General features: G+C 37.5%; 1 protein-coding gene across 1 annotated transcript in view; it reads right to left on the reverse strand.

Moving 5' to 3' along the window:
• Positions 1-25,826, reverse strand: part of PIGF (phosphatidylinositol glycan anchor biosynthesis class F) — a 41,370-nt gene that overhangs the window by 4,499 nt on the left and 11,045 nt on the right. Inside the window, exon 5 of the mRNA XM_053587441.1 lies at positions 8,047-8,155. Coding sequence (XP_053443416.1) covers positions 8,047-8,155 — 109 coding nt within the window. The remainder of the gene's footprint in view (positions 1-8,046; positions 8,156-25,826) is intronic.

Genomic DNA, 25,826 nt, shown 5'->3' on the forward strand with positions numbered 1-25,826 from the left:
AGCTTGTTTCCACCTGAAGACCCTAATGCTCTCTTCTGATCAGACAGTGCTTGCTATAGAACTCTGTGCTTACATTTAGGAAAGAAAAGTGTACTAACATATCTATGTAGTGTTTGATATTTTTCAAAGCATGTTTTAAGTAGTACAGGATAGTGATTAAGAACACCAGATGTTGGTATTAAACTGACGGGATTTGAGTGTTGGCTCTGCCATTTACTAAATATGTGACCCCGGGCAAGTCATCTAACTTTTCTGTGCCTTGGTTTCCTCGTCTGCCAACAGGATTGTCATAAAACTCACTTCTCGAGACTGTAATGATTAAATGCACTATGTCATACTTAGAACCACACTTGTAACAGTGCCTGGCACATAGTACAACTGAACAGTACATGTTAACTTTATTGATAACGATCCTTTATATTTATCATAGGCATATATGAAATAAGTTGCTATGATACTCCAGACCAGCATCATTCCCCAAATACAAAACCTCGAACACTGCTCCTAATAAAAAAAAAAGTGCCCCAATTTTTTTTTTTTTGCAGTTTGAAAAACTGGGGCCAGGTTTGAACCTGCCACCTCTGGTATATGGGGCTGGTGCCCTACTCCTTTGAGCTACAGGCACCGCCCCAAAGTGCCCAATTTTTTAATAAGTACTTTAAAATATTTTTTAAAAGTACATCTAACATGGCTTAGCACCTGTACACAGTGGTTATGGCGCCAGCCACATGCACTGAGGGTGGAGGGTTTGAACCCGGCCAGGCCAGCTAAACAACAATGACAAGTGCAACAAAAAAATAAAAAATAGCTGGGCACTGTGGCAGGCGCCTGTAGTTCCAGCTACGTGGGAGGCTGAGGCAAGAGAATCGTTTAAGAGAATTGCCAGGAGTTTGAGGTTGCTGTGAGCTGTGACGCCACAGCACTCTACCTAGGGCAACATAGTGAGACTCTGTCTCAAAAAAAAAAAAAAAAAAAAAAGTTCATCTAACAATTCACATTTCCTTTTTATGAAAACATGATCCGTGTGTGTGTGTGTGCACATACATTTTCATGGTTCACAGATCTCTGAAGATCATCTGTGGACTTCTGGTTAAGAATCCGTGCACTGGGGTGGCACCTGTGGTTCAAAGGAGTAGGGCACCGGCCCCATATGCCAGAGGTCATGGGTTCAAACCCAGCTCCGCCCATAAACTGCAAAAAAAATAAAGAATCCCTGCACTGTGCATCCCTCTGCCCTAACAGGTATTTATTAACAAGTGACCCTTTACATTTGGTTTCTAAATTTTAAGGCTCAATTTCAATGATGAAGAGGTAATACATGATTTGAGTAAACAGTTCAAATATATTTTGCTTGATTATATTATACACATTACTATGTTCCTTTATATAGTAAGTACAGCTAGATTTTAAAATTTATAACGTCACTAAAGTTATATTCACAAGTTTTTTTCTTTTAGCCACAAGTTTTTGGTATTCTTCGTAACAGCTACTTTGGTGTATCGCTACTAATTATGGCAAGTTTATAAGCTGCAGCAGGTTTCCTGTAATAATGGTCATTCATTTAGAATTATGTAATATTCAACAAAAATCTTAAAAATAATTATACTAAGATAGTAAGCTATTTTCTAAAATATGTCATATTTTATTTGGGAGATTTACTTTGATTTTTTGGAAGCAGCATAGGGCAGTGGAGTGAAAATGATCTGAGTTTTGGGGCCAGTTATGCCATTTATTGGCCATATGACCTTGGCCAGGTCACCTAACATAATGAGCCTCAATTGTTCAATCTACAAAACAAGAACAGGAGTACCTACTGTAGTTAAAATGTGTGCTGTTGTATTAAACGTAGTAATATTTTGGAATCTCATGAAAGCTGTAAAGCACTATGTACCAGTATTATTCTGTATATTATATATTTTAACTTAAAAAATTAAATTTATATGAGCACAAAGTATTTCTTAGGTCACTGACACTACTAGGTAATAAGTAGAACCAGCAGTTTAGGTAGGAACTATCCCCTTACCCTTGGAATGCAATCATCTTTAATACATGCTGTTCCTCACATGAAATGTCTAGGGAGTATAAATCTTGCAAGAGAAAACTCTTGGTAGCTACACAAATAACTGGCATTATGTTAACCATTTATAGCCTCACTTCAGAAATAGAAGAGCAATTCCACACTGCTAGGTGTCATTTTTCATAAATTTTAAGAAGCAAAATAAGTATAGATACTAGTTTTAAATCACACTGGGCATGGTGGCTCACCCCTGTAATCCTAGGACTCTGGGAAGCTGAGCTGAGGGGATTGCTTGAGCTCAGGAGTTTGAGACCATACTGAGCAAGAGCAAGACCCTGTCTCTACTAAAAATAGGAAAATTAACCAGGCATGAAAGTACAGGCCTGTAGTCCCAGCTACTCCAGAGGGTGAAGCAGGAGGATCACTTGAGCCCAGGAGTTTGAGGTAGCACTGAGCTATAATGATGCCAATGCATTCTACCCAAGGTGATAGAACAAGACTCTGTCTTATTAAAATGAAAACAAAAAATGACACCCTGGCTCGGTGCCTGTAGCTCAGAGGCTAGCATTGGAGATGGCAGGTTCAAACCAGCCCAGGCCTGCCAAACAACAATGACAACTACAACCAAAAAATAGCTGGGCGTTGTGGTGGGCACCTGTAGTCGCAGCTACTTAGGAGGCTGAGGCAAGAGGATCGCTTAAGCCCAAAAGTTTGAGGTTGCTGTGAGCTATGATGCTACAGCACTCTGCTGGGGGTAACATAATGAGACTCTGTCTTAAAAACAAAACAAAACAAAACAAAAAAACACCGCAAGCATTGGTAGACATTTACATTAACAGTCTCATATGAATGATACCATTCATTCATTCAAAACTATGTATTGTTAAGATCATAAGAAATTTTATTTTAATAGCTACATTTAATATTCACATTGTGTCTCTTACCCTTAAGACTGGGTTTCTGACTTGAAAGGATTTCAGACTATTATGGTCTTAAAAACTCCACATCAAGAGAAAGGCCCTTGTTGTGAAAGAGATCATAAGAAATTTCTGGAAGAAAACTCTACTTATTAGGCCCTTACTAGTAATTACCAAGTAATTAAGGCATAAACTGAGATTAAATTATTTAATTTTGAATAAATTTTAATATAAGTTCTTAAAAATATGTGTTCCAATACAATTTTTTAAATTATTCAAAATTTGGGGGCAGGTTCAGATAACATGGAGAAATTGACCTATCTGCAGATCAGAACACCTAGAAACATTTAGAACAATTCACAACCATTAGGATTACTGGCCCTCTTTCCAGATAAAAAGGAAGATAAAACCCAGGCAGCTAGTTCTAAATCTTTCATGAGCTACTTTTCAACGTTTTGTTCATTGTGCTTGTCACAAATTGCATTTGCACAACTGACACAATTCATCTTTCAAGGCTTTGGACCTATTGGCTTTAAGTGATCACTTACAGTCTGAATTTGGTCTTAAGCAATGTGTCCTTCCAGATATTCCTAAAGTAAATGCTATCGTCTGATATAGAAATAAATGCACCTACTCATCTGGACACATTTCTCTGGTTATAAATCTGTGCTGATCTGTCTATATTCTGACCACTCTCCTATGAAGAAGAACACTAATTTAGAGTTATTTATGAATTGAAGTTGTAGTCTTTGTCCAAGTGACACATTCTGGTCCTGGCCACAACTTACGCAAATGAATGGACCTGGCCAGTGTTGTTTTCTCTCACATGAAAATCTGCTAGCAGAGCATTACCAACACCATCATGCTACAATGAACATACCTTCTAAATTTATATCCGTCAAGTGTTAAACATTGTTCCTACACTTGAAACATATAAATAATGTAAATTAATATTTTATTTTGGTCTAAAATTCTAGAGTATAATACCTTTGCTAACAAATGTCAATTAACCTAAAAACATGCAACTCTTTAATCAAATCTATAATCTTAGTTTTATCCCTCCTTCTAGTGTTTTGCAATAATTCCTTTAGTTCTAATCCTATGATCTCTAGTTTCAATTTATGACAGAATTATCTATAGCATCTGGGACTTTAGCAAATGAATATATATATAGCTCACAAATATTAAATTTTTAACCTGGTAAAACTGAAGAAAACAAAAGAAGGATTTTTAAATACAACAATCCCTCATTTGCTATCTGACAAGAATAAGTATAAATATTTTTAAAAAATTTTCAGTTGTTTGAAAAGATAATCTGAAATGCTAAAATTCAAAAATTTCAAATTCAGTTGTTTAAAATATTTTATAGTATCAATTGTTCTTTTTATATTTATAAGAAATAAATATCCCAGAAGAGAATTGGTTGTCAAGTTAAATTCCTTTTAGAGATAGCAGCGTTGAAGCTCAAGGTTTAAAGGCATCTGTAAGCTTTTTTTTTTTTTTTTTTTTAATTTTTTTTTTTTTTTTTAATTTTTTTTTTTTGTAGAGACAGAGTCTCACTGTACCGCCCTCGGGTAGAGTGCCGTGGTGTCACACGGCTCACAGCAACCTCTAACTCTTGGGCTTACGCGATTCTCTTGCCTCAGGGCATCTGTAAGCTTTTTAGGCACAGATGCATTACTGACTTTAAATACTCTCCTACAAATGTATTACATTATGGCCTAAAATACAGACACCAGACTGGTCATGGAATTTCAAAGAAACAATGTGGGGAAAGAAATGCAATATAATAACTACTTGAGCTGTTCCCAGAGACCTAAGCTATGACCATTTTGCAGAAAGGAAAGCTGTGTTTCAGTCTCCAGTGATGAAGAAAGTCATTGTGAACGGGGCTCTCCTGTCTTATGACCAGTCAAGTAATGCTAAGCAAGATGTGTACCCACCACACTTTGACTTTTTAGTGTAAAAATGGGAATCAAACTTCCCTGCACTACGATTGTTAGGATTAAATTACTTGTCTGACAGTGCCAAGCCCCGTGCACAGTATAGCAGAGAGATCTACATATGTTGTTATATATTTTCTTTCTACTTTCTTTCTACTGTCAGACAGGATTGAAAATATGTGAAATCCAAATAGCCCAAATTGGTATAAGTAAGTACCAGAGAAATAGACAAATTAAGACTTCACTCTGCCAACTGAATGTTGGGCAAAAAGAACAAAACAATACACTAGGACAATGAACAAACCCTCTAACAAGAGAATGCAAATAAATAATGGAATTTGCATTTTTTGGAATGCTAAAAATATAGTCATTAAACCATTACCTTTATGGGTCACAAAAGCTATAACACTAATTAAGCAAAAACTATGTGTCAGGTGCTGAGCTAAGTATTTTAGAAGGATTTTATTACTTAGTCCTCATACCAAGTGGCAGAGCCAGGATTTGAATCAAGTAATCTGAAGCCAGAGCTCCTAATTATCATGTTATCTGCCTATCTACTAATAAAATATAGGTTTAACAACCTCATGGTCACTTTCCTTTGTGCAGAATAACCAACACTTCTTAGCCTTCCACTAATTTTGTATAACATGAAATACTGGCTCATGTTTTGATAAAAGAAAAAATAAGAAAATTTTCCACTTAACAGCTACATATTCTACAAAATATTCAAAGCATATTAAATTTGTATCTAAATTACTATTGTTAAGTGATTAAATTCCAGGCCTGGGCGATATTTAAATATGTTTTACTTACTTAGAATAGAATACAGGCTTTGCACATAGTATTTGTAATAACTCAGCAAATAGTTATTGATTAGCTATTTAGTTACAGCAGATAAAAAGTCAAATTATAATGTACAAAGATTTTCTGCAGTACAAATATTTATTTTGACAGTAATTATATACTATAAGCTTTCTCTGGGAGTGAAGAAAGCTGTCTGGGTTATGAGAAATTCAAATGTTTATTTTCTAGCTGACATTTTAAAACAATTAAGACAGGGAAGAGAAGCAAGATGACTTTCAAATGTTGAAAACAACAACAGTAATGTAGGGGGGAGCCATCCTCCCACATTCTCTATAACCAAAGATCCTGATGCCTCCTACAAAGGGAAGCCTTCCTCCAACTACAAAGATGCTGAATATCTTTCATCACTTAAAATCACTTAAATACATTTTCATTGAGATTACATATTTTCGGGCCAACGCAGGTAGACTGCTTGAGTTCACAGGTTCAAAACCAGCCTGAGCCAGAGTAGACCTCGTTTCTAAAAATAATTGAGCACTGTGGTGGGCATCTGTAGTCCCAGCTACTTCAGAGGCTGAGGGAAAAGAATTGCTTGAGCCCAGGAGTTTGGGGTTACTGTGAGCTATAATGTCACAGCACTCTAGAGGGCGACAAAATGAGACTGTCTCAAAAAAAAAAAAAAAAAAAGAAAAGAAAAGTAAAGAAAAAAGAGAGATTACATATTTTCAATAGGTCTTTCCAATCACTTAGTGATGGAAATATAAATACGTTTGTAACAGCTCATTACAGAACTCACATCATCATAATCCTATGGGTGCCTCAGGAAGGTTATACAAAATCAGATTTGAATTCAAAGTTGAGAAAACTGAGTTACAATATGTAATAGTTTTTGTGGGGTTTTGTGTATGTGTACTTATGTGTTTAAAGAAAGTAACCAGATACTCTTGTTTCTCTGACTAAAATATAAATAAATCAGATCATAATCCTGAAAAGCTTGCTTTACCACAAATGTATCAAATCAATATTGGGCTATAAGGAACAGAGACTAAAATCTCTTCTTCATACAAGTTATATTTTAGATCATAAAGTGTATACAGTACTATTTCACAAAATTTTGCTCTAGCAACGTCTCCATTTTTAGGAAACGTCCCCTCTCCTTATCTGAGTTATTGCTTCTCTGGCAGATTCTGTTCTGTGTAGTCAGAATTATTATATAATAACAATAACAAAAAGCAAACAAAAAATTTTGCTGGAATAAAAAAGTGAAAGAAAAAATGAAACCTCATCATTTCTTTAGGTATTAGTAAGCTGCTAAAACGGCCGGGGCAGGTAAACATTATAGGAATAGAAGCTTTTTAATTATATATCAATTCTATCCATCCACCTACTGTATGTATCATAATTTTATAGGATGATAGTGAATAAGTGGATCATTAACTTGGAATACTCTAAATACAACCCAGTAGTAAGATAAACAGCCAGTAATATTCCAGCTGAATGAAACATTCATAATGAAGATCAACTCTTGTGAATTTAAGTAAGTCAGCTAGAAGATCTTCTTAAATAGTTAATAATTCAAACAGAAACTTTATATTAATTTTAAAAGTCTGATACCATCAATTTGGATCCAACTTATTCCTTATTGTAAACAAGTACTGAGGTAGAAACATTAATCAATAGCTAAAAGCCTGAACAATCCCAAAATGGATTATGAATAATTAACATATATGGTTTCTAGGCAAACCTAAATTCAAATCTTATAAAGTTCATCTACTCCCCATAAGACAATTTCTACTCTGTATAGTTCTATGAACAGAAAAAAGACTTAAATTATATACGTATATAAGATATCAAACATTTATGCTCAAAAATATTCCATCTACGTACAAACTGGTATGACACATTAACTTACCAACTCATTACAGCTAATGTCCCATGGTGCTTTATTTATCAATACTGTCCCTTTAGATTTAATTGCATTATTTGAAGTAATGAATCTTCAGTGATCACTGAACTGGCCAGGGAAATATAAAGGAAACCTTTACGAGCACTAAAACCGTGGGAAGGGTATGAGACTACACACCCCAAACTTCCAGCTTGGACTTCAGAAGTCACTGAACATTCAGTGTGGTTCACCACTCACTTTTTCCTAAAGCTTTTTACTACTTTGGTTGCTACGTATACATTCGCCTATCTCTAAAGCTTCTCTGCTGTCTCTCTTTAATAATCATTAACTGACCATATACTGTTAAAATTCAGAAGGTCTTTTTTTTAACCAATAACAAAACTACACACACACACTTGCTTCATCAATTTTACTATCATTGTATAAACATTTGATTTGCTTTAAGTAACTGAAACCAACCTGCCATGGTCTTTCCCAATCCAGTGGAATAGGAAATGCTCCAAGCCATGCTCCTACCAAACTAGAAATTGTAGTGATCTGGAGACTATTCTCCCAGATGGATGTAACTCTGTAAAACACAAATACGTAAATCACTAGTGGTATATATCTCAGCTGCTGGAGAATCAAACAAGTAGTAGCATAAATTATAACTATACAGATTTTTCTGTTGCTTTACAATGAGCATCTCAAAATGACATGTAAATATTTCCCATGAACTATTAACAATTAATTGGTAAGAAGATATTAATGTTTATCCACTGGACAGGTAATATATGCACATAGTAAGAATCAAACAATACCAGAAACCATCTGCACCGACAGCTAAGTCTTCCTCCCACCCCTATCGTCAACTCCTGGTCCTTTCACCAGAGGTAAATGCTATTAACAAATAGCAGAAATAGTTTAGGGGGAGGGGAGACAAGATGGCGGACTGAAGCCAGCTTTCAACAGAGGCTCCCGTCCAGAAGGAGAGTTAAAGGACAGGAATTTAGTAAGTATCCTGGTGGACTTGAGCCTCACCAAGAGAGAAGGTTGAAGAACGCACATCAACACCGCTGAGGCAAGCTGTGATCACAAGGACGCAAACAAAAGGTACAAAATCCACCATCAAGCAGACGTGAGTCCCCCTCTCCCATGAGACCGGCTCAAGAGCCCCACAATTGAACAAGCGGGCAGAAATTAAAGGCCCTCCCACTACACTCCAGGGAGAGACCTTCTAAAAACTGGACCTACCTCCCCTACTGGGGTTCCGTGGCGTTCTCCTGCCGGGCATAAAACTGAATAAAACTTTGGGAATTCTTTGCCGGCAACCCCGAATCCCCGGCGCTCCCCTCCCGCCCACTGAGGTCTGGAGGCCTGTCCCCCAGGAATTCCCCCCAATCACCCCTTGGGTGATTTCTCAAGGGGAGTGGACAGTCCCCGAGTTGCGACTGGTCAGCATTAACTCTGAGGCGCGCGAGTGAGGAGAGGGCACCGGGCTGAAGGGGAGTCACGCCTTGGCGGCACTTCCCTGCGGTGCAGTGCAGCAACCCCCCACCCCAGGCAACATTACGGGGCAGGCACAAGACTGAATAAAACTCTAGCTTCCCCGCTGAGAGCTGACAGCCCCTACTCTCACTCGGGGTCTGAGGGCCTATCCCCCAGGAGTTCGGATCCTTGGGTGATTTCTCAAGGGGAGTGCACAGTGCCTGAGCTGCGTCAGGTCAGCGCTGACTCTGGGACACGTGAGCGAAGAGAGGGCACTCTGCTGAGGGGAAATCAAGCCTTGGCGGCACTTCTCTGCCGTGCAGTGCAGGAGCCCTCCCCGGGAGTAGTGTTGCGTAAAACTGAATGAAACTATAGCTTCCCCCCCCCACTCCCAATCGGGGTCTGGGGGCCCATCCCCCCAAGAGTTCTGATTCTTGGGGGATCTCTTGAGGGGTGTGGACCCAGCACAAACTGCGGCCGCTCAGTGCTGACTCTGGGGCGTGGGACAGAGGAGAAAAGGGTCGCCTGAGTGCCCACACCAGAGCAGCAGTTCCCTGGAGGTAGATCAACAGCCGTTTTTTCTTTAACGGCAGAACGCCCACTTCTGGATATTCTGAGGCCACACCCCCTGTCTCCCTGGGCAACCAGAGGAGGCCACCAGTGAGCGGGGGATTTCCTGACACGGCTCACAAACCCGGGAAGCTTCCAGGGCGGGCCGACCCAGAGAGGTGTTGGAACACAAATCTCCTCCAGCAGCAAAGACGTTTGAACTCAAAACAGCCCGTCTTCTGTAGGCGATTTCGACAGGAACAGAGACAGAACCCCGCAAAGTTGTCTGTTCTATTCTGTTCTGTTCTGTTCTGTTAGCAGCATCCATCAGGGACGGGGCTAAGCCTGAGTGAACACCTCCTTCCGATCATCTGCATCAAACACTCAAAGATGTCAGGCCCCATCTCCTCCTGCTAGATAGCGGCAGTCTGCGGGGGCCTGGCAGACTTCCTTGTGATTCAGGCAGGTGCAAACCCCTGGAGTGTCTGTTCACTGCAGGCAACTGGGTTAGCCATCTGCAGAGATACCAGTGACTGGGTCCGACAGAGGGGCAAAGTGGGGAAGGAGACGTCAACCTTCCTAGACTGCTCTGTTTGCTGGGTGGCTCCTCCTGACTCCACGCTGCACTGGGGTGAGCCATGTCAGTGGAGTCACCAGGCCCCTGTGATCCAGTTCCCAGAGACCTCTTGAACTCTCCCACCCGAAACAAGTGCAGATTGAGACAGCTGATTTGGACCTTTTGAACTGGGCTAATAGACTGAGGACTTTACAGGCGGTGCCCTGGGTGTGCGATTGTAGGAAGGTTTGATTCTCCTTTTCCAACTGGGGCCAGAGGTGGGCAGGCGGGGTGACTTAATTGCTGATTTTTTTTTTTTTTTTTTATTGTTGGGGATTCATTGAGGGTACAATAAGCCAGTTACACTGATTGCAATTGTTAGGTAAAGTCCCTCTTGCTAATTGCTGATTTTTCCACACAGCTAAGACTTCAAGCCAGAGTAGAAGTTGCAATAGGATCGAACAGAAACCAGCTGAAAGCAAGACAGAACCACTTTGCTCCACCACACCAGACAGGGCCCCAGTTTCTCAGGCCACAACACTGTACGGGCCCTCGATAAAACTCCAGGGGAAAAACCAAAGGGAGTAAAATAACCATGGGGCGGAATCAGCGGAAAAACTCTGGTAACATGAATAACCAGAATAGATCAACCCCCCCAAGAAAAGATACGGCAGATGTGATTGAAGATCCCATTCATAAACAACTGGCTGAGATGTCAGAAATCGAATTCAGAATTTGGATTGCAGACAAGATTAATAAAATGGAATTAGGAATTCGAGGAGAAATTCAAAAATTCTCTCAAGAATTTAACGAATTTAAAGACAAAACCACCAAAGACTTAGACACACTGAAGCAAGAACTTACAGCCCTCAAAGATATGAAAAATACAGTAGAATCCCTCAGTAACAGAATGGAGCAAGCAGAAGAAAGGATTTCTGACATTGAAGATAAAGTCTTAGAATGCTCCCAATCTCTCAAAGAGGAAGAGAAATGGAGAGCAAAAACGGATCACTCACTCAGAGAACTCTCAGATAATTCGAAAAAAAGCAACATAAGGATTATAGGAATTTCTGAGAACGATGAAGTCGCCTCCGAGGGCACAGAGGCCCTTCTGCATGAAATTATGAAAGAAAATTTTCCAGACATGCCTAGAGAATCTGAAATTCAGATAGCAGACAGCTTCAGAACCCCAGCACGATTCAACCCCAATAAGTCATCCCCCAGACATATCATAATTAGCTTCACTAAAGTTAACATGAAAGAGAAGATTCTCAAAGCAGCCCAGCGAAAGAAAACTATAACGTACAAAGGTAAGAATATTAGAATAACTGCAGATCTCTCTGCTGAAACTTTTCAAGCAAGAAGAGGCTGGTCATCAACTTTTAATCTCCTAAAGCAAAAAAACTTTCAACCCAGGATCTTGTATCCAGCTAAACTGAGTTTCATCTATGATGGAGAAATTAAATACTTCAATGACATTCATATGTTGAAAAAATTTGCCATAAGTAAACCAGCTCTTCAGGATGTTCTCAGACCTATCCTCCACAATGACCAACCCAATCCTATACCACAAAAGTAAACTCACTCAGAAACTTCGGATCAAACTCCAACTTCCACACTGGCGAAAGGATTAAAAATGTCCACTGGACCTTTGAAAAACTCAATACCCAAAATTCCACCAGACTTATCAATACTCTCCATCAATGTGAATGGCTTAAATTGTCCTCTAAAGAGACATAGGTTAGCTGACTGGATACAAAAACTCAAGCCAGATATTTGTTGCATACAAGAGTCACATCTCAACTTAAAAGACAAATACAGACTCAGGGTGAAAGGATGGTCATCCACATTTCAGGCAAATGGTAATCAGAAAAAAGCAGGTGTTGCAATTTTATTTGCAGATACAGTAGGCTTTAAACCATCAAAAGTAAGGAAGGACAAGAATGGTCACTTCATATTTGTTAAGGGTAATACTCAACATGATGAGATCTCAATTATTAATATCTATGCACCCAACCAGAATGCACCTCAATTTATAAGAGAAACTCTAACAGACATGAGTAACTTGATTTCCTCCAGCTCCATAATCGTCGGAGATTTCAACACTCCCTTGGCAGTGTTGGATCGATCCTCCAGAAAGAAGCTGAGCAAAGAAATCTTAGATTTAAACCTAACCATCCAATATTTAAATTTAGCAGACATCTACAGAACATTTCATCCCAACAAAACTGAATACACATACTTCTCATCAGCCCACGGAACTTACTCCAAAATTGACCACATTTTAGGTCACAAGTCTAACCTCAGTAAATTTAAAGGAATAGAAATTATTCCATGCATCTTCTCGGACCATCATGGAATAAAACTTGAATTGAGTAACAACAGGAATCTGCATACCCATACAAAAACATGGAAGTTAAATAACCTTATGCTGAATGATAGCTGGGTCAGAGATGAGATTAAGAAAGAAATAGCCAATTTTTTGGAACAAAACGACAATGAAGACACAAACTATCAGAACCTCTGGGACACTGCAAAGGCAGTTCTAAGAGGGAAATTTATAGCACTGCAAGCCTTCCTCAAGAGAACGGAAAGAGAGGAAGTTAACAACTTAATGGGACATCTCACGCAACTGGAAAAGGAAGAACATTCCAACCCCAAACCCAGTAGAAGAAAAGAAATAACCAAAATTAGAGCAGAATTAAATGAAATTGAAAACAAAAGAATAATACAACAGATCAATAAATCAAAAAGCTGGTTTTTTGAAAAGGTCAATAAAATAGATAAACCTCTGGCCAACCTAATCAGGAAAAAAAGAGTAAAATCTCTAATATCATCAATCAGAAACAACAAAGACGAAATAACCACAGACTCATCAGAAATCCAAAAAATCCTTAATGAATATTACAAGAAACTTTATTCTCAGAAATATGAAAATCTGAAGGAAATAGACCGATACTTGGAAGCACGCCACCTTCCAAGACTTAACCAGAATCAAGTGGAAATGTTGAACAGACCCATATCAAGTTCAGAAATAGCATCAACTATACAAAACCTCCCTAAAAAGCAAAGCCCGGGACCAGATGGTTTCACGTCAGAATTCTACCAAACCTTTAAAGAGGAATTAGTACCTATATTACTCAACCTGTTCCAAAATGTAGAAAAAGAAGGAAGACTACCCAACACATTCTATGAAGCAAACATCACCCTGATCCCCAAACCAGGAAAAGACCCAACAAGAAAAGAAAATTATAGACCAATATCACTAATGAGTATAGATGCAAAAATATTCAACAAGATCCTAACAAACAGAATCCAGCAACACATCAAACAAATTATACATCATGACCAAGTTGGTTTTATCCCAGGGTCTCAAGGCTGGTTCAATATACGTAAATCTATAAATGTAATTCAGCACATAAACAAATTAAAAAACAAAGACCATATGATTCTCTCAATTGATGCAGAAAAAGCTTTTGATAATATCCAGCATCCTTCATGATCAGAACACTCAAGAAAATTGGTCTAGAAGGGACTTTTCTTAAACTGATAGAGGCTATCTACAGCAAACCCACAGCCAATATCATATTGAATGAAGTTAAATTGGAATCATTTCCACTCAGATCAGGAACCAGACAAGGCTGCCCATTGTCTCCATTGCTTTTCAACATTGTAATGGAAGTTTTAGCCACCGCAATTAGGGAAGAAAAGGCGATCAAGGGTATCCATATAGGGTCAGAAGAAATCAAACTCTCGCTCTTCGCAGATGATATGATTGTGTATCTGGAAAACACTAGGGACTCTACTACAAAACTCCTAGAAGTGATCAAGGAATACAGCAGCGTCTCAGGTTACAAAATCAACATTCATAAATCAGTAGCCTTTATATACACCAACAACAGTCAAATTGAAAAAGCAGTTAAGGACTCTATCCCATTCACAGTAGTGCCAAAGAAGATGAAATATTTGGGAATTTACCTAACAAAAGACGTGAAAGATCTCTATAAAGAGAACTATGAAACTCTAAGAAAAGAAATAGCTGAAAATGTTAACAAATGGAAAAACATACCATGCTCATGGCTGGGAAGAATCAACATTATCAAAATGTCCATACTACCCAAAGCAATATATAATTTCAACGCACTCCCTATTAAAGCTCCACTGTCATATTTTAAAGATCTTGAAAAAACATTACTTTGTTTTATATGGAATCAGAAAAAACCTCGAATAGCCAAGACATTACTCAGAAATAAAAACAAAACAGGAGGAATCACACTACCAGACCTCAGACTTTACTACAAATGGATAGTGATCAAAACAGCATGGTATTGGCACAAAAACAGAGAAGTAGATATCTGGAACAGAATAGAGAACCAAGAGATGAATCCAGCTACTTACCGCTATTTGATTTTTGACAAGCCAATTAAAAACATTCAGTGGGGAAAAGATTCCCTATTTAACAAACGGTGCTGGGTGAACTGGCTGGCAACCTGCAGAAGACTGAAATTGGACCCACACCTTTCACCATTAACTAAGATAGACTCTCATTGGATTAAAGATTTAAACTTAAAACATGAAACTATAAAAATACTAGAGGAGAATGCAGGGAAAACCCTTGAAGAAATTGGTCTGGGTGAGTATTTCATGAGGAGAACCCCCCGGGCAATTGAAGCAGCTTCAAAAATACACTACTGGGACTTGATCAAACTAAAAAGCTTCTGCACAGCTAAGAACACAGTAAGCAGAGCAAGCAGACAGCCCTCAGAATGGGAGAAGATATTTGCAGGGTATATCTCTGACAAAGGTTTAATAACCAGAATCCACAGAGAATTCAAACACATCAGCAAGAAAAAAACAAGGGATCCCATCGCAGGCTGGGCAAGGGATTTGAAGAGAAACTTCTCTGAAGAAGACAGGCGCAAGGCCTTCAGACATATGAAAAAATGCTCATCATCTTTAATCATCAGAGAAATGCAAATCAAAACTACTTTGAGATATCATCTAACTCCAATGAGACTAGCCTATATCACAAAATCTCAAGACCAGAGATGTTGGCGTGGATGCGGAGAAAAGGGAACACTTCTGCACTGCTGGTGGGAATGCAAATTAATACATTCCTTTTGGAAAGATATATGGAGAACACTCAGAGATCTAAAAATAGATCTACCATTCAATCCTGTAATTCCTTTGCTGGGCATATACCCAGAAGACCAAAAATCACAACATAACAAAGATATTTGTACCAGAATGTTTATTGCAGCCCAATTCATAATAGCTAAGTCATGGAAAAAGCCCAAGTGCCCATCGATCCACGAATGGATTAATAAATTGTGGTATATGTACACCATGGAATACTATGCAGCCTTAAAGAAAGATGGAGACTTTACCTCTTTCATGTTTACATGGATGGAGCTGGAACATATTCTTCTTAGTAAAGTATCCCAAGAATGGAAGAAAAAGTACCCAATGTACACAGCCCTACTATGAAACTAATTTGGGACTCTCACATGAAAGCTATAACCCAGCTACAACTTAACAATAGGGGGAAGTGGGAAGGGGGGTGGTGGGTAGAGGGAGGGGGATCGGTGGGATCACACCTGTGGTGCATCTTACAGGGGTATTTGCGAAACTTGGTAAATGTAGAATGTAAATGTTTTGGCACAGTAACTGAGATAATGCCAGAAAGGCTATGTTAACCACTGTGATAAAAATGTGTCAAATGGTTTATGAAGCGAGTGTATGATGCCCCATGATCATATCAATGTATATAGTTATGATTTAATAAAAAAAACAAAACAAAAAAAAAGAAATAGTTTATATGCGTACAAATACATACATAATTCTATCTTGAAGAATATATGTATATTTACAGAAATGCATATGTATGCACAAACAAAACAAAACAAAACTCTTAAACATCATGTTATAAACCAGTTTTGGTTTTCTGTTTTCTCTTGGTGACAGCCATCATAGTACTCCATTGTGCAGATGAAGCACCATCTATTCAATTAGTCTTTTCTACAGCACATTTCATTTAAACAAACCAATTCTATTTCACAGGAAAAGGATAGAGAACAAGAAAAAACTATTTCAAAAGGTCCAGTAAGTTTTGCCTACCATTCCTATTTACTAAGCACATACCTTGAAAAACAGTGTAAAGGTGAAAACAAAAAAGCATAAAGTTGGAAAGGTAGAACTTTACTGTTCTCTTAGTAGGTCTTGGTTTCCACCTGGCCCTCACAGTGTGAATAATTAGTTGTGTGGAACATGAGTTTTGTTACAGGAGAGTAAAAGCCCACCACAATGCAGTAAGTGGGGTCCAAACATTCAATTGCTTAAAATGCAGAGCGAGTTACTGTGAAGTTAATGAAAAGCAACATTTTCCAGCGAGCATGGGTTAAAAAAGGAAAACATTTGTTTTGTTATATGATTTATTTCCTTACAAACAGGCCAATTATTATACCCAAAATAAACACTGAAGTAAAGTAGTCCCAAATGGTGGCAAGTCAGTTCATAAGCCAATCCCTCTATCATCTTATCCCTTTCTTCCCCTCAACTGCACAATGTATGAGTCTTAGCTTGTTTCCTTTAAGAACTGGGGCTGAGATGAGATTGGAGCCTATCATTGCATATCCAAACTTTCACTGTTTGCTGGACTTTGTGGCTGTTATTTTATGTAACACCTATAAGTGCAAGTCAGTTTTGTTTTGTTTTTTCTCAACTAGAATTCAATAGAACAGAAGTCTGTTCTAATTTTGGAAAATTTAAAAACAAAAAAACTAGCCAAGATGAATATAAACAGAATTGTCCTGTTCAGGCAATTTAAAGGATTTTCTAGAGTAAGGATTTTCTGACTACCTATGTATGCGGCTGACAAATGTTGACTAAGCCTGCACTAACACACAATTCCATAAAGGGATGTGCTTGGAGACTTAAAATGTGGTAGAAGTTGAGAGCGGACATTACTTTTTGCTAGGCAGAATTTACTCTGTATTTCACAGAAGAGGAGAGAGTTCGGCTGGATTTGAAAAAACACAAAGCGTTAGGTTTTGAACTGGAGAATAGCTGCACTGCACACCAGAGAATATAAGTGAAACTGGCTGAGGCGGAGTGGAAGAATGAGAAATAAGACTGGAAAAGCGAAGCTTAGGATTTTTAAAATAACAACTTTACTGAGTGTTACTATAGTAGATAATCCTTTTCCAACCATTCACTCATTTAAAGTATACAAATCAACGGTTTTTAGTGTATTCCCCATTAGCAGTCACTCCCCATTCCTCCTTCCGGAATCCCAGCCCTCGGCAACCACTAAGCTATATTCTGTCCCTGTGAATCTGCCTATGCTGGACAGTTCATGTAAATTCAATCATACAACATGCGTTCTTTCACTGAGCATGTTTCAGTGCAACAGGTGCATCCGTGTTGTAGCATGTATCAGCACACTATTCCTTTTTATGTCTCAGTCATATTCCCTTATATGGCTATCCCATAACAATGGATGGACATTTGGGTTGTTTCTGCTTTTTGGCTATTATGAAAAACATTGCTGTGAACATTCATGTACAAGCTTATATGTGGACATGTGTTTTCATCTCGTGGTATTAAACCTAGGAGTGTAATTACTGGGTCAAATGGCAACTCTATGTTTCATCATTCGAGGAACTGCCAGACTTTTCTGAAGTGGCTGAACCATCTTACATTCCCACAAGCAGTATACAAGAATTCCAATTTTTCCACCCCTAACACTTGTCATTATCTTTTTTCATTAGTCATACTAGTGGGTGTGAAATGGTATCTTACTGTAGTAGACCAGTAGATTTAGGTTAGATTTTAAAAAAGCCTTAAATGTCAAACTACAGGAGCTACCGAAAGTTTTTAATCAAGGCAACACATGATCAGAGATGTTTCAGTAAGGTTTATGAAAATATCTTTCTAACCTCTAAGCTCCAGGTTCCTTGGGCTAAGGGCTAAGATCCATGTCTTCACATTTTTCATTGTTCCAGCACACTTGGGGCCATCTTATGTTTACTAAAATAAAAAGTGCAGACATCCAAGAGGTTGTCTTCTATTTTTGTTTTTTGGTGTATCCAGAAGTGCTTATGATCCTACATATAAAAATATGTAGAAAAAATAGAACCAAGACCTAATTTAAAGAACAGAAAAACTCTATAGCTTATCTTTTCAATATAAAAATTTGACATTTACAAAATAAAGGTAATACTTTTAAAGTCAAGTAGACTATAATAAAAATGATAAAAACAGTAGTCTTCGCCTCCATCTCTCCCTACTCCCAATTTCTGCTCCTGGAGCAGATACTCTCAACTTTTTAAAATGTTTCTTCTACTTGTCTCAAATTTAAAAGAGCATAAATTAAGTATAGTTTTTTTTTTTTCCAAGATTTAGTTACTTTCTGCCTTCTACCATGGGAGAAGAGGATTTTACCCACAAGGCCTTACTTCTACAAACACATCTCTTCCTCACTGTCACCTCTTCACCACTTTGGCTGGATCAATAGCACAGTTAACTACATTACTGTGATTATGAAAATACTAATCATAGTGAACTACACAGTAAACCCACAATTGCATTTCCTTTCTTATAGTAAAAATAATTTTTTGTTTCTTGGATGTTAAGAACTGCCCTCCCCTTTTGATTATGTACCTATCACTGAATCATCTTCAAATATTCCAAAGACGCTAACAGCACCTCTAAGTGATTGTTGCTCTTTCACTCTCTCCCAGCTCTTTTTGGAGCTGCCCCACCTGCTCCACCCTGGATTGGCTGCTCTCCAGGCACACTGCACGGCTGCTGCCTGGAAGGTCCCCACACCAGCATCTTGTGAATTCCCTTTGCCTCTCTCCGTTTTTTTGACCTCCCATTTCCTGATTCTAAGACTTCCTCCTTCTATTTTCCTTTTTCTTTTTTTTCTAATCACCTCCTTCAGCAGATTCCTGAGGAAGGTTACATGAAACATAAATGTAGTTTTAAGTCTGAAAATGACTTTACTAACTTTGTTAGAAAGCATTCTGCCTTAGAATGCTGAAGGCAACAATTGCTCCACCGTTTTCTGATTCCCACCCTAAGAAGTTCAGGGCCATCCTGGTTCCCCATCTTCTGCAGGTAGCATGTTTTTCTGGACTTTTAGAATCATCTCTTTATTCCTGCTTTTCTGAAATTTCACAAAAATGTATCTTAAAGTATCATTTCATCCATTATGCTGGAAGTATATGGGCCTTCTTAATCTACAATCTCAGTTCTTTGAGTTCTTGAAATTTTCTTTTATTTAAAAACTTTTTCTGCCTAGATTTCTTAAGCATTTGTTTTCCTCCTGCTTTTGCTGGGAATATGATTATTTTGAACTAGTCTCGGCTTTTCTTACCTTTTAAGTCATTTTCCATAGCTTTGCCTTTCTGGGAACTTTTCAACTTTGTGTCTGCTTCTACTGAATGTTTTTTCTACAGTATTTTCATTCTTAAAAGAGCGTCCTTTTTCTCTGAACATTCCTTTTACATCCATACAACATGAACATTCATGCTGTATGGATGTAAAAATCGTAAGTTTTTAAGAGTTGCCTTCTAGTCCTACATTGCCTTTGTTTTCACTGAGTTTCTAGATTTCATCTCAGGTACTCCTCAAATGTCCTGTGATTCTTCACTTCTCATTCTACTTAAAACATCTTATATGAGATATTCAGGCTACACAAATCTACAGAGACAGAAAATATATCAGTGTCTGACTGGGTTGTGGAATAAGAAAAAAGAGTAGGAATAATGATGATTACTAATAGGCACAGTTTCTTTTTGGTGTGATGAAATGTTCTAAAATTAAATTGTGGGGTGGTATAAAAAATAAAATAAAATTTGTGGTGATGGTTGTACAACTGTCCCATACTAAAAACCACAGAATTGTACACTCTATACATGAATTTTATAGAATGCAGTTGTATCTCAAAAAGGCCATTTTAAAACAATAACAAAGTGAAAGTTTAAATATTTGCTTGGATGTTCACTGTGCAAGAATGAGCTGACTGAACTAGTACTAGGACGGGGATTGGGCAAGAACCCCGACTTTTCCTTAGAAACCCCCAAAGTCAGTTATCTTTAAGTTTTTCTTTTGTATCATTTTCCCCAGCAAGAATTATTTCATTATTCTGCCTAGATGCCAGTACTAGCTGCCAATACTTGGGCCAAGCAGGAAGAAAGGCCTGCGTGTAAGGGAAGGAATCATTGTTCAGCATGTAGAATTTCATTTAATCCTTATTCCTGAGAGGATGTACCAAATAGACTCAGCCAATGGAAACAGCAAGAATAGCTACCAGTTTGATGAAAATATTCCAAATTGTATATAAAACCAGTGTATGGTGCCCCATGATTGCATTAATGTATACAGCTATGATTTAATAATAAAAAAAAAGAAAAGCTGGGAATTTGGGGGCGCAATTATATTTTTTCCACCTCCCATTGCTCCACTACACAACTTCAATTGCTTATATTTTTATAGTAGTCACATTCTGTTCTGCAACTCTAATTCATTCGATTATTTTCTTATATAGTGAGTCCCTCCAATGTACAAATTGAGTAACTCCCTCATTTGAAAAGTGACTTCTATGGTATCTTCAACTTATTTTTTGTTGCCTATTTTAGGGGCACTAACTAGCCTTATGTTTGAATCTCTTTTGTCACTTCTCTGTATTTATGACGTCTTCTCTAACTGCATTATTCTTCTGAACTCCCTCTCTACTCCTCATTCATTTTTGATTAGCTCAAACCTTTCCTTCAGGTTAAAAGTTATTTCCTAACTTGTCTATGTTTCTTGCCGTTTCTAACCTGTCATCTGTAATGGAGGGGTCTATTTATTTCATTAATTTATTAGTCGTCAATTAATTTCATTAATTCTGCAATCAACTTCTCCACTTCTTTGTTGCATTATCTCATCTTTGCCCTTCTTTTATTGAATTAATATGCTTGATAATATTTTTCTATGGTAAACTGTGGCGGTTTCTTTGTTTTTGTTCCTTGGGTAGCATTTTCTTCTAGGCCACATTCTTTGTTTCTTGCATGCCCCCTTTTCCTTCTTCTACAGTCTTTTCAGGGTTGCTGTGCCATTTCTTTTCATCTTGTTGACAGTTCACCTGGGCAGTCTGCTTTGACTACCTATCTGCTCAAATGTGATGAGTGAATTATCTTTGAAGCTGTCTTCTCATTTAACTAGCACCAGTTTTCCTTGTCTCAAAGCTGCTTTTTGAAGACTGGCTATTATTTTCTATCTAGTTTTCTGTAGCACGAGGCAGGGAAAAAGCAAAGAAACAGGGAAAGATAAATATTCCGCATGATTCAATCAGTAATGTTCAGCTGAAATTTAATAAATGGTGGCTTCATAAATCAAACTGTTAAAAAATTGCAGACAGGGGCGGCGCCTGTGGCTCAGTCGGTAAGGCGCCGGCCCCACATACGGAGGGTGGCAGGTTCAAACCCGGCCCCGGCTGAACTGCAACCAAAAAATAGCTGGGCATGGTGGCGGGCTCCTGTCGTCCCAGCTACTCGGGAGGCTGAGGCAAGAGAATCGCTTAAGCCCAGGAGTTGGAAGTTGCTGTGAGCTGTGTGATGCCATGGCACTCTACCTGAAGGGCATAAAGTGACACTCTGTCTCTACAAAAAAAAAAAAAAAATTGCAGACAGGGTTTATGCCTCCTCCTAGAAATCGGTGAAACTACTATAGTACACAGTATGCACCCTTGGCAGAGCCCTGCAGGCAGCAGCCCTGATGCTTTCATAAAAAGTAAGTAGGCCTGAAGAGGAAGAGACAGGAAAACCTACCCCTCCATTGATAGAAATATGTATGTAGGTATATGCATATTTTTCAAATTAGAACTTTAGTTTGATAGGGTCTATCAACCTCTTTTGATCTAGGAATGCCACTCCAGGAATCTAGTTTACAGAAACCCTTGCCCAAGTATACAAAATATATTGTACAAAGATCTTCATAACAGTACTTATTATCATGAAAATCTGATAATAAACTTCAATAAGAAATTAAATTAATTATCAAGTATGGAATACTTGCAATGGTGATTAACGGCTCAACATTCATCTCAATCCTGAAGATTAGACTAATTAATTAACTCATAGTGATAACATTTTCTTTCCAAATGATTAGGAAAACTCAAGGAAGAGTAGCTGGTGCCATCTCACTACCACCCTAAAGATAATAACCACGAGAATCAGTAAAAAACTTAGCCTGACTATATCTGTATCTAGAACCAACCAAACTCTGTCAAGCAAAATACTCAGTTTTCTTATTGTCCAAAACAATATAAGCTGATTTTGTGTTACATATAGATAAAGATATACTAAGGATACTATGGAAGAAGTAGATTTGACACACGCATATAAATGAAGATATTCAGATTAGTCAGGGAAAAAAGCAACTTGTAAAGCAGTGACTGACTCAATTATTTTTGTTTTAAAACTATGTATATGTTGTATGCATATACAAAATCAAAAGAAGAATATAAATTGTTCATTGCCTCTTTGACAGGATTACTAGGATCTACTATTTTTCTGTTATTTGAATTCTTACTAACCATGCTTATATACACATGCTTTTGTAATAAAGAAATGATTAACACAAAAAGAAATGCAATAGACAAACTCCTTTCTATTAACTAATTCATAGCCATCACTGACATTGATTATTCTCATCTTATAAGTTTCCATAATTAAGTCATCTAAATTCTATGGCTATTGGCTAATTTCTTCACGGTCAAGGAACATTTGCACAGTCAGTAGGGCTGAGAATAGAATAAATGGCTCTCTGTTCTACCATGAACAAACTTAAAAAGTTACTAAAGTAATGTTACAGAACAATCTTCATGACAATGAGCTCCAAGTACCTGTCCAAATTATTTGATTCCACTAGAATTCACTGTATCAAAAATTAATGGAAATAAACAGACCATGTTGAGTGCTTACTGTGTCAGCCACCTGAGGTAATTTACCAGTAAACACTGGCGGCTTAGATAGGCTGTCATCAAAAGTATAGTGAATTGGATTTGATTTTTTAAACTGTCAATCTCTGTATCTAAAAATGAGACACCGCACAACTCCTCCAAGTGGCTAAAGATATTTTACAGAATTCTCATACCAGCTTTTCCCTTCCCTACTAAATGAATATTAAAAAGCTATCTAATCTTTGATAAAACAAACAAAAGCGTACACTGGGGAAAAGAATCTCTATTTAATAAAGGGTGCTGGGAGAACTGGTTAGCCACATGTAAAAGATTGAAACTGGACCCTCACCTTTCACCACTTACAAAAATTGATTCAAGATTGATAAAGGTTTAAATCTAAGGCATGAAACAATAAAAATCCTAGAAGAAAGGGTGGGAAAAACTCTTGACGATAACGGCCTTGGGAAAGATTTTATGAAGATGACTTTTGTGGCAATTGCAACAACAAAAATAAACAAATAGGACTTAATTAAAATGAAAAGCTTCCGCACAGCTAAGAACAATCAAATCAAATAGCATTCAGAATGGGAAAAGATATTTGCATACTATGAATCTGACAAAGGCTTGATGACTAGGATATCATAGAGAACTCAAATTAATCAACAAAAAGAGAACTAACAATCTCATCTACCACTGGACAAGAGACATGAACAAAACCTTCTCTACGAAAGACAGATGAATGGCTAACAAATATGAAAAAATGCTCATCACCCTAATCATCAGAAAAATACAAATCGAACCACCACAAGATATCACCTAACCCTGGTAAGATTAGCTCACATCATAAAGTCCCAAAGCTGCAGATGCTGGTGTGGATGTGGAGAGAGGAAAATACTTTTACACTGTTAGTGGTACTGCAAACTCATACAGCCTCTTTGGAAAGAATTATAGAGAATCCTCAAACAACTCAAATTAGATCTCCCATTTGACCCTACAATCCCACTACTAGGCATCTACTCAGAAGAAGAAAAAGTATTTTATCATAAGGCCATCTGCATTAGATTGTTTATCACAGCTCAATTTATAATCACCAATATGTGGAAACTACCTAAATGCCCATCAACTCAGGAATGGATTAACAAATTGTGGTATACTCATTAAAAAGATGGTGACTTCACATCTTTTGTATTAACCTGGATGGAGTTGAAACACATTCTTCTTAGTAAAGTATCACAAGAAAGGAAAAGCAATTATCCAATGTGCTCAATACTAGTATGAAGGCAGTAGATGATATAATTCATGCCCACATAAAAGAAAAACTCATTTCAATTCAAGTTAGGGGGAAGGAGAATAAAAAAATGGGGAGAAGAGAGGAGTTGTTTTGGGTGCTCCCACTGAATGGGCACAATGTAGGGGCATATGGCACACCTTTTGGGTGCGGGACATAACTAAAAGAGGGACTCTACCTAACAAATTCAAATATTGTGACTTGGTTGTACCCTCGCATTAACCTGAATTAAAAAAAAATTAGAAGATTAATGAGATAGGTTACCTGTATAGCAAGGATGGGAATAAACAGAAGGAAAAGGATATATGTGTAGCAGGCATATGTCTATAAATTTATCTTTTTTGTAAAACTCTTAATTTTTAAAATATGCTAATGCCTCACAAACTGAAAAAGAGAAAAATTAAAAGTAAAAGGTTTGTGAGAAAATCCTGAAATTAAATAAAAATTTTTAAATGCAAGCAAAAAAAATGCCTCTCTGCCATTAAATTTTTGTCTTCACATTCAGGCTAAATTATCTATTTTTATATCCATAAATCTTTGGTTGTTCACTATCTTTTCACTCTCAGTATCCACAGTGGATTTTTAAATATAAACTCCATTTCCATATAAAGATTACAAATAGAGGCCTGTCATCTTTGTCTACACAAATATGTCTCATTGAGTATTTTCACCTTGGCAAGATCACCACAGATTTGTATTTAGTCTTATTCAGGGACCTATCTAATTCACTGAAAGAGATCAGGCTGTAATTTAAACATTTGAATAACACTATAAAAGAACAGGCAAATCAAAACACCAACTTCAAAGGAAAATACTGGAGTATGGTGTAGGCATGACTTTCCTTTATAACAAAGTCTGCAAATGAAAAAAGCCTGCAATATAACACCAAGGCAACAAACTGAACTAAACTAGTATAAATTGAATACATACTATAATAAGTATACCAGTAATAAGGTGGCAGGATACTTTAAGAAGCTACGTAAAGTTTTGAGTTTCTTTATCATAACATTTTTTTGGTTTTGCTTGAAGTATGTTTACATTTACTTTAAGGAAAAATATTGTTAGGATAGTGTCACTTAATTATGTATTACATCTCAATAGCATCAGAACTAACCCTTTACTCTTGAGATATAATTCCTACACTAGTCTCAAACTCCAAGTCTTTGTGTTCTCAGTCTTCATGAGTTTCCTCTGCTCAATGTTAAGTTTTCTATAAACATGCAAATACATGAAAAATCAGTATATAGTTATTTCGTTTAAAAATAGTAAAAACATTTATATTGATTGAACACTGAATGATATCCTGCTGACTCAAAATTAGCCTGTTCACACTGAACACTGAAATGAATGATATTTCAATAATACTAAAAGGGCTACCTTTAAACAAATACATAAACCCTATGGTGTTTTATGTATTAAAACAGGATGAA

This window comes from Nycticebus coucang, chromosome 4, assembly GCF_027406575.1.
Source record: "Nycticebus coucang isolate mNycCou1 chromosome 4, mNycCou1.pri, whole genome shotgun sequence".
Taxonomy (NCBI): domain Eukaryota; kingdom Metazoa; phylum Chordata; class Mammalia; order Primates; family Lorisidae; genus Nycticebus; species Nycticebus coucang.